Below are 10,321 nucleotides of genomic sequence, written 5' to 3' on the forward strand. Positions count from 1 at the left end.
AGTCATTCCATTTTTGTTGTTCACTGAGTTCCCCTGACCATATGAGAAGAGAGCAGAGCTGTTCTGGTTGCCAGTCTTATTTCTCCTCAGTGATTTTCTAAGAAAATGCTATGTGCAAATGCCTATGCAAGTTAAACTCTTGTCATCTTCTATTTCTGCTCTTTCATTTTTGTATAATTTGAGCTGAATCTTGGAATTTTTGTCTCCTGATAAAGCCTACATCTCTTACTAACTTTCACCAGTTAATCCTTAGACTTAACAGCTGTTATAAACATTTAATAGTCATCCACTATAGGCAAATTACACAGATAAATCTCAGGAGAAATAGTAATCAGTCACCATTTATCTTAATTTGGCAGGTGGTTTTCAACTTTGGATTTGCTTTTTTGCTTATCTTCAGCTTCCTGCCTAAGAAAAAAATGGATTGTTCGCACCAACCTGATTTTGTTTTGTTCTCAGGATGAACTAGCTCGAGTTCTGGTTACTCTATTTGATTCTCGGCATTTACTCTACCAACTGCTCTGGAACATGTTTTCTAAGGAAGTAGAATTGGCAGACTCCATGCAGACTCTTTTCCGAGGCAACAGCTTGGCCAGTAAAATAATGACATTCTGTTTCAAGGTTTGTATCATTCATTTTGTGTGTGTGTGCTGAAGTATGTCCAGTAGTAATTATATATAGAATGTACAGAACTGATCGTCCTCTTTTAATGCAAGATATATGGAGCAGGCATAATAAATTCCTACTTGTGCGTTTCTTTAGGTATATGGTGCTACCTACCTACAAAAACTCCTGGATCCTTTATTACGAATTGTTATCACGTCTTCTGATTGGCAACATGTAAGCTTTGAAGTGGATCCTACCAGGTTTGTAATCTTTTCATATACAAGTGCTCTCTGTTTTTTCACTAATAATTTCTCGTAATTTCTCCCCTTGATTCTTAAAATTACTTTTTTAATTATAAAAGTTATACACAAATACATTTTTCTTAAAAAAATTACAGATTATTGTTAAAGGTGTCTTTGTCACCTCCAGAGACTGTTTCTGGTTTAGTCTGTTCTTTTCTCCTTTTTCCGTGTATTCGCATGTATTGATATATATACAGTCACGAGCCACATAACGACATTTCAGTCAACGACGATCTAAATATATGATGATCTGAATATATAACTGCGGACCCATAAGGTCATAATACTGTATTTTTACTTTTTTCTTTGTTTTGATACATTTAGATACACAAATGCTTACCATTGTGTTACAGTTGCCTACAGCATTCGGTACAGTAATATGCTATACAGGTTTGTAGCCTCGGAGCAATAGGCTGTATTATACAGCCTAGGTATGTTGTAGGCTATACCATCTAAGTTTGCTAGTGAACTCTCTGGTGTTCCCACAACAATGAAATCACCTAAGGATGCATTTTTCAGAATGTATCCCCCTTGGTAAGCAACACATGCCTCTATGTAATTGTAGAAAATATATATTATGATATGAGTGCTTAATATAAATGGTATCATATTGTATACATAGTTGTCCAACTTAATATTTTTTTTTTTTTTTTTTTTTGAGACAGAGTCTCACTGTTTTGCCCAGGCTAGAGTGAGTGCCGTGGTGTCAGCCTAGCTCACAGCAACCTCAAACTCCTGGGCTCAAGCGATCCTCCTGCCTCAGCCTCCCGAGTAGCTGGGACTACAGGCATGCGCCACCATGCCTGGCTAATTTTTTCTATATATTTTTAGTTGTCTGATTAATTTCTTTCTATTTTTGGTAGAGACGGGGTCTCGCTCTTGCTCAGGCTGGTCTCGAACTCTTGAGCTCAAACAATCCGCCCGCCTCGGCCTCCCAGAGAGCTAGGATTACAAGCGTGAGCCACTGCGCCCAGCCCAACTTAATATTTTTTAACTTAACCATATGTCTTAGATCTTTCTGTCTGTATATAAAGATCAATCTCATTCTTTTGAACTGCTACATAACGTTTCATAGTTTGGCTGTATCATAATTATTTGGCCAGTGCCATCACCACTTGACTTCTGTAGTACCTTCCTAATTATTGTCCCAGCATTGTCTTTTCATTTTCAGGCCATTTGCTATAGGAATTATTTTTCTAAAACATAAATTTTTTGTCACTTTCTTTCTCATAAACCATCAATGGTTCCCCATTGACAGTAAGATAAAGTACATAGTCTTTTGCCTTGTAGTAGCTATAATCTACCTTCACCTCTTATCATTCTTTCATATGTACTCTGTACTTTGAGCTCCAGTGAAACATGCACATTATGTATTTTTAAAGTGGCATGGCACATGGGATTCATTGGGATTGGAGATGCCTACCAAATAATATTCCTCTTCCCTGCCCAAGTTCAAAACCAAGAAGGGGTGAAGGGAGATGAAGGGAGGTACCCAGAAATCAGATATCATCTTTATTTCTGGTAAAAATGATTGGAGAATGTGGCTTTAGATGCTGTGGGCAAATAGGCTTCCTAATACCGCACCTTGAATTAGACTCATCTACCTCATTTCATGCACAGCTGGATAACTACAAGCATCGCTCATAGGTGCTAGCAAGCTTTTTACCACACAAGTAGAAATCAGACCAGAATGCATCTTCTCTGCAGGCAGACATATCTAGATTGGTGAGGACGGCACTGAGTTGAGCATGCTTAACTCTTTTTTCTAACTCACTTCTTCTCCTATAATGAGGAAGTGACTTAGGAGAAAGGAAAGAGGGTGACAGGTAACTCAGGGTGCAATTTGAGCCACTATGTCTCTGAAGCTGTCTCTGCCTTTTACCAGGTACCACCCATACACACGCTACATATGAACAAAGAAATAATCTTTCTTCTGTGCTCCACACCACCATTGTAACACTTAATTGTGGTGATTTATTTTATGAATTATCTCCTCTTTAGACTATTGGCTGTTAGGTACTTTTTATATCTTTTTATCCTTCTGTGAGTATTTAGCATGGTATCTGGCTTATATTAATAGTTAACATTTTATAAATATTTGTTGAATGAATGAATTGCTTTTTCTAAGCCACTTGTTAACGTTCTCTTGTCTGTCTTTCAGTTAGGATCTTAAGGTTATTTTTTTACTTTCAAGTTTGGAGCTTCTCGATGGTTCTTCCTAAAAAATTATTATTTAACAACTATGTATTAGTTGGTATTTTTGGCTCTGCCTTTGTTGAAATATCAACGGTAATTTCTAATCAGAAATTCAGCACTAAATTAGCCAATTTTTCTTAAAATAGTTAAACAGTTATAGTTTAAAACTTAAAAGCAATATTCTTTTTTATTTTTAGTAGAAACGGGTCACACGCACCTGTAGTCCAAGCTACTTGGGAAGCTAAGGCAGGAGAGTTGCTTGAGCCTGGGAGTTTGAGGTTGCTATGAGCTAGGCTATCACCATAGCACTCTAGCCTGGGTAACAGGGTAACAGAGGGAGACTGTCTCAAAAAAAAAAAAAAAAAAATTCTCTTAAAGCCCTCTTATATTTTGTTACTAATAAGCAAGTTCACTTTCCTTTTTTTCTCTGACAATTGCTTATGCTGATTCTGTGTGTGTGTGTGTGTGTGTGTGTGTGTGTGTGTGTGTGTGTGGTGATTTTCAGGTATGCAATATTAACTATAGTGACCATGCTGGACAGTAGATCTCCAGAATTGCTTATTCATGCTAACTATAACTTTTACCCTTTGACCAACATAGAAATACTACTGGTTTTTGTATGTTGTTTTTATATCCTGCAACTTTAATGAATCCATTTATTAAGCAGTTTACTTCTTAAAGGTTAACGAATTACTTATAAGAGAGTGCCTTAAAGAAATCTACTGTACTACGTGCTGTGGTGCAGATAAGTGAATAAGATAGCAAACTCAATATATTCAGACTGCTTAAAATCAGACCGAGGCCCACTCTCAGTCTGATTTGAAGAGCTTGAAAGTCAACACTCCCATATTCACACCAAGAAAAAAGCTGAAAAACTATTAATAAGCAACTGTTCTTAGATATACCAGAGATTCAAGGTTACTGGGCAAACTGTCACCCCAAAAACTGGAGGGACAGGTTGATACAGAGAATCACAGCCTACCGGGAGAAGAAGCTGCCATATCCAGTAACTGGTAGGAACACTTAGACCATAATCGATGAATTGCTGGAAGCCAAGTGTGGACTAGCTAGAGAGTTAAAACTCCTAGGGCCTCAGTCTTAGGGGGACCCCCACACCTTTGTGAATTTTACCTCCAGAAGCCTCACCAGGTTCTCATAGTGAAGATGGGAGAAAGAACCCTTCGTCCTTTGGGAAGGGGAAAAGTAACCATTTAAAAATATGCTCATAGTGTCCTGTTATCCCTAACAAAGGCCTGCCCTCGAAAGAAGTTAAGTTTACTAGAGCCTTATCTGACCTGGAGGATGAGTAATTAGCCAACTCAGCTCCATTTAACCTTTCTGCCTCATGCAAGGAGAGGAGAAAAAAAGGCTAAGAAATTCTTCTAAAGGTCATAGCTTAGGGACTTTGGCCCAATAAAACAATGGAGGTAGAATTAAATGATAGAATACTTCTCTTCCCCAATAACCCAATCAACAGGGCTCCAATATATTACCACTGAGAGAACTGCAACACAGAGACTCTACTTAAGACGTAATTTCTGGGGAAACCCAGAGACAACAAGGGAGACAAAAGCAAGGACGCTACTGGAAATGGGCACCTACAGCAAACGTTAAGCACAACTAACTCCTGGGTGGATCAACATGATACCTCAGACTAGAGGCATATTTACCTCAGTTCCTGGTACCCAATGCATCTTGTCTGACTTTCAACAAAAAATTACAAGGCATGCTAACAGGCAAGGAAAAAAATCAGTCTCTGAAGAGACAAAGTAAGCATCAAAACCAGACTTAGATACGGTGGAGATTTTTGAATTATCAGATTGGGATTTAAAATAACTATGAAATATGCTAAGGGCTCTAATGGAAAAAATGGACAGTGTGTAAGAGCAGATGGGTAATATAATCAGAGACATGGAAACTCTGAGAAAGAATCAGAAGAAAGTGCTAGAAATCAAAAACACTGTAACAAAGGAAGAATGCCTTTCATGAGCTCGTCAGTAGTTCTGGACACAACTGAGGAAAAGGATCATTGAACTTGAATATATATCAATATAAACTTCCCAAACTGAAATGCAAAGAAAAACTGAATGAAGATATATCTTATCAAAGTTTGTGGGATGTAGTGAAAGCAGTTGCTTAAAGGGAAACAATATATACTAGAAAAGAAGAATGATCTAAAATCAATAATCTAAGTTTACCTTAGAAAACTACAGAAAAAACAGGAATACCTAAACCAAGTAGAAGGAAAGAAAAAAAAAAAGAGCAAAAATTAATGAAATTGAAAACAGGAAAACAATAGGAAAAAAATAATGAAGCCAAAAGCTGGTTCTTTGAAAATCAAACCAAAGCAAAGTTTTATATACACAAATACTTAAGTATTGAACACAAAGCTTCATTATAGATCATGCCAACAGGCCACCATTGGCATGTGGGAGGCGAGAGAGCACTGTGGCTAGAAGGGAAACCTGAAACAGACTGCAGAGTCCCTGCTGCTGTGTGGACTAGAAAAAAAGCTTCCACAAAGTAGACAAGAATTGTCAAGATTTCTAGGAGTCTCTGAGCCTTGTTAAAGAAATTGTTAATCTTTTCATTCATACCCCTAAAACTCCTAGGCCCTCTGTATCTACGATTTGAATTACTATTGTGGCTTCTTAATGGTTCTCCCTGTGTATAATCCCCATCTTTAGACCAATCTCTTTTGAGTTATCCACATATTTCAAGTTCATTTTCCTCCTCTACCTTCTTTCAACCATAAGCCATATGAAGTAATGATATCTGTCTCTGCTTTGCTATTTTGTCTATCTGTAAAGGAAAAAATAAATTGCTTTTTCCTCTCTACTCACATTCAACACAGTCTCCAGATGCGTGGGTTTTTTTTCTCCCCACATACCAAGTAATTCTTCAGTGGACAAGAACCAAGTATCCTATGACTCAGTTGGATTCTGCCACCAACTGCCTGGAGATGGCATCAGATCCCACGGGTTAATTGCTCAGTCCCGTAAGATGCCAGTCACAAGCATTGTAACCTGTTCTTCTGACCAACGAACTATAAATCGGGGTTCCCACGACCCCCACCTTGGGTTAGATTAATTTGTTAGAATGGCTCCCAGAACTTGGGGAAATACTTTACATGTGTTTACCTATTTACTGTAAGGATAAAGATGAATGGCCAGATGGAAAGATGCATAAGGCAAAGTATAGGGGAGGGGCCTTGGAGTTTCTCTGCCCTCTGTACATGCCCTCCAGGCACCTGCATGTGTTCAGCTACCTGGAAGCTCTTAGAACCTTATCCTTTTGGGTTTTTATGGAGGCTTTATTACATAGGCATGATTGATTAAATTACTGGCTGTTAGCGATAAGCTCATCCTTCAGCCCGTCATCCTTCCCTAGAAGTTGGGGGTAGAGCTGACAGTCCCAACCCTTTAATCATGCCCTAGTCTTTCTGGTGACCAGCCCCCATCCTGAAGTGCTCCAGGGGCCCCTGACCACCAGTCATCTAAATATCATACAAAAGACACTCTTCTCACTCTGGAGATTCCAAGGGTTTTAGGAGCTGTGTGCCAGGAACCAGGGGCAGAGACCAAATTTATATTTATCACAATATTCTTGAATTATTTAATCATTACTTAGTGTGGAATACCAGATGTGTATGCCTTTCCCCTCTTTGAAAAGGTCAAAGGGCAGTTATTTTTGAATCTTTAGCACCTGGCACTAGGATGGCAATTAGTAGATGTGTAATAAATGTTTACCGGATTGAACTGAGTACCTGCCTTGCCTACTTCCTCTTTCTGAAATACCCTTACTTCTTTTTGCCTATGCAAATTCTTTGCCTCCTTTAGAACTTCGCCCGTTCCATGAAATCTTTCCTACTTTGCAGTCTATATTAATTTTTCAACTCTTACTGTATGCATGTGTTATACCACACAGCGAGCTGCAAAGAATCTGGAGTGATGACAGAAGTGTCCAAAGCATTTATGTAATAGATAAATTAGTATAGAAATAGAAAATTACTAGCTAAGATAGTGAAAACAAGTATTTACTCAGTATTTGCTTTCGTAAGGTACTGTGCTAGTCTTTAAGGGGACAAAGATGAATATTTCCTTCAAGGAGTTTACAGTTTAGTAGGGGAGATAAAACGTATAACACATATTTTAGTGGTGAGTTTCATAAGGGCTGAAGAGTTCAGATTAAGCCAATTGGAGAGTAAAGCTTTGTAGATTCGTTAGCCATTGTGTAAAATTTAAACAACCACAAAATAAGCATTGTTGTTCTTGTCTTATTGATGAGAAAAACTGAGGCCCAAAGAATTTAAGTATTGTGACCAAGCTTGTAATGGTCAATACTGGTAGAACTGAAATTTAAACTTAGTAAGTCTGCCTTCGGAATCTCTTCCTTTAATCACAACACAAAGACTTTGGAGGTCATACTCATGAGAATTAGCAACACTGAGTGGATGTGGGGAGTAATGAAGTAGAGCAGGAAAAAGTGACACCAGACACAGCCAGAATGAAGTTATTAAGACAGTGATGGTGCCTTTGACATCGTGGGAACACAAGGTAAGACCTAGAGTAGGCTGGTCCTGTGGTACTGGGTTATCAGAATTTATTAATGGTAGTATCACTGAAGTTGGTGTACAACCCCCCACTGCCAAATTTGACTGGCTTAAAAAAAAAAAAGACATAAGAGTAAGAGGAAAAATCAATTAATTTGGGGCATACTGAGTTTTTGGTACCAGTGGGAGGGACATCTAGCATTTAGAAATGTCAGATTGGGGTGTGAAGGCAGTCGAAGACAGGGGAAACCTGAATAGCTTCACAATATATAATAGCATGTCTAACCTTACCAGGAATTGTGGAAATAGAAGTTAAAAACTTGAGATGCCCTTTCCTGTCTACTAGATTGGTACACTAAATTTATGAGAATGCAGGGGAATAAGAATTCTTATATACTACTGGTTATAGACCCATTTGGCAATGTCTAATAAAGTTAAATTTGCATATTGACTCAATGACTCAGAAACTTAATTTTTAGGTAGTTGCCTTAGAGAAACTCTTATATGTGCTCAACAGTGTTCATTGCAGTGGTGTCTATAAAAGTGAAAAATTTATGATGTTCATTAATAGGAGAACAGATAAATCATGGTATGCAGTATAATGGACTATTATTCAGTAAAGTGAATGAGCTAGATCTTTATGTATCAGCAGGGTAAATCTCAGAAACATAATGTAGAGTGAAAGATGAAAGTTGCATTTTGTTACTATTGATGAAAAAATCTACAACCCACATCATATGTGTGTTAATTTTTTCATACGGGTGTATACATATGGAGGAATGTGAATTGGAAGAATACCTACTGTTCTTGTTACCTATCCCTTTGTCCCCCTTTTTTGCTCAGGTGTTTTAAAGCAAATCCCATAAAACAGATACAGACTTCAAGAAAACAGGCACAAAGCCCAAGTATTTCCATATCCAGTGAAATTAAAAATAATCCTCAATAATATCTAAGACTAATTTTGTTACCTTTTTTGGGGTTGTCTCAAATTGTCTTTTTAATAGTTTTTGTTCAAATCAGGATCCCAGCAAAGTCCACACATTGCATTTGGCTGAATATCTCTAAACGAGTCTCTTCTAAGGAATGATTTTTATTTGTTTTAAACTGAAATGTTACGATTTCACCTTTCCTTTTCATGTAGGTTAGAACCATCAGAGAGCCTTGAGGAAAACCAGCGGAACCTTCTTCAGATGACTGAAAAGTTCTTCCATGCCATCATCAGTTCCTCCTTAGAATTCCCCCCTCAGCTTCGAAGTGTGTGCCATTGTTTATACCAGGTATGCTTAAAGTTAGAGATTGCCATTATTAATCCAAAGCTAAATTAAGAAGAATGCTTTATTTACCAAACAGGGATTTAGCTGCTGATAGTGCGTGGTTGACTATAATACTGAGTCAATTTGGTTGAAGAATACATTAAGAATTGTTGTTGGAATTGGCTTTGAAAAAAACTTAAATATTGCTTATGGGATAGTTTGAAGTGAGAGAATACTTTAAAATATTAAATTTTCCTTGCATTGGGAGGGAGTTTAAAATGGACTGAATCTATTGGGTATAATGGATGTGGTTGAAATGAGATATATTGTGGAATTATTATTATTATTTTGATTACCTTTTGCCTAAATTACTCACAGCATCTTTGCCATGTGAGGCAGTTGTGCTCCTTGCTTTTTACATTATGAATTGCTTGATTCGTAATTTTGATTTCTTCATTAAGATATAATTGGTTCATGTCAGGTTTTCCCAGGATAGACCAATTGTTTTGTTTATTTTATGTAGAGTGTTTCTTCTAAGATATATTGCATCATCATTCAGACCAAATTATTAGACTTTCTAACACTAGCATCACAAGTAATGCTTCTGAGTTCAAATGTCCACAGTCATTCCCTTCTTGCTTAGGGAATTTGGGCTGTATTCTTTTATGGCTTCTGCTGCGTATGCAATTTTAGGAATGATTTGTTTCAAGGGAGGTCCTGAAAATCCACAATTCTGGAAGAAACATTAGTGAATTTGGAATGTGGGATGGGAGTGGGTATAGGTAAAGAACTTAGACTTTTACCAAAACCCATGCCTTTGTGTTGTCTCTCTCTCTCTGCAGAGTCATCCCCAGCCATTTGTTTTTTTTAGCCCACAGCTTCAGTTGCTTAGAGACGTTAACAGCATCAGTGAAATCACCATTTTAAAAGCTGTTTGAGGCTGCTGTGTATGAATTTTTTCCCCATTGCTATTTTTAAAAATGTATCTGCTCTATCTATAAAAAAATCTTTTTATAATATATGTAGATAATGAAGCACATTTAGCATTAAGTCTCTCTTAATTTTTTATGACTTTTCTGCTTTTCAGAATATCTCAAGGAAGCTTAGGAAAGCCCTACATAATTTTTTCAGCTATTTAAATCTGAGTCTGGAGGCTTATTTAGTTATAATATGAAACTTAATACAGTAAATAATATCTTCTCTTAAATTTGGGCCTGAATAGGTTTCTTTTTAAATGTAAATCAGTAATTTTTCTGTTTCTTTTTTTTTTTTCTTTTTGAGACAGAGTCTCACTGTGTTGCCCGGGCTAGAGTGAGTGCCGTGGCGTCATCGTAGCTCACAGCAACCTCAAACTCCTGGGCTCAAGTGATCCTCCTGCCTCAGCCTCCCGAGTAGCTGGGACTACAGGCATG

General features: G+C 37.5%; 1 protein-coding gene across 1 annotated transcript in view; it reads left to right on the top strand.

The window, feature by feature from the left end:
- The window catches only part of NF1 (neurofibromin 1), a 273,599-nt gene that overhangs the window by 151,692 nt on the left and 111,586 nt on the right, over positions 1-10,321 (top strand). Inside the window, exons 28-30 of the mRNA XM_012648327.1 lie at positions 460-621; positions 763-866; positions 8,798-8,933. Coding sequence (XP_012503781.1) covers positions 460-621; positions 763-866; positions 8,798-8,933 — 402 coding nt within the window. The remainder of the gene's footprint in view (positions 1-459; positions 622-762; positions 867-8,797; positions 8,934-10,321) is intronic.

The sequence above is a fragment of the Propithecus coquereli genome, unplaced genomic scaffold (genome assembly GCF_000956105.1).
Source record: "Propithecus coquereli isolate 6110/MARCELLA unplaced genomic scaffold, Pcoq_1.0 Scaffold281, whole genome shotgun sequence".
Taxonomy (NCBI): domain Eukaryota; kingdom Metazoa; phylum Chordata; class Mammalia; order Primates; family Indriidae; genus Propithecus; species Propithecus coquereli.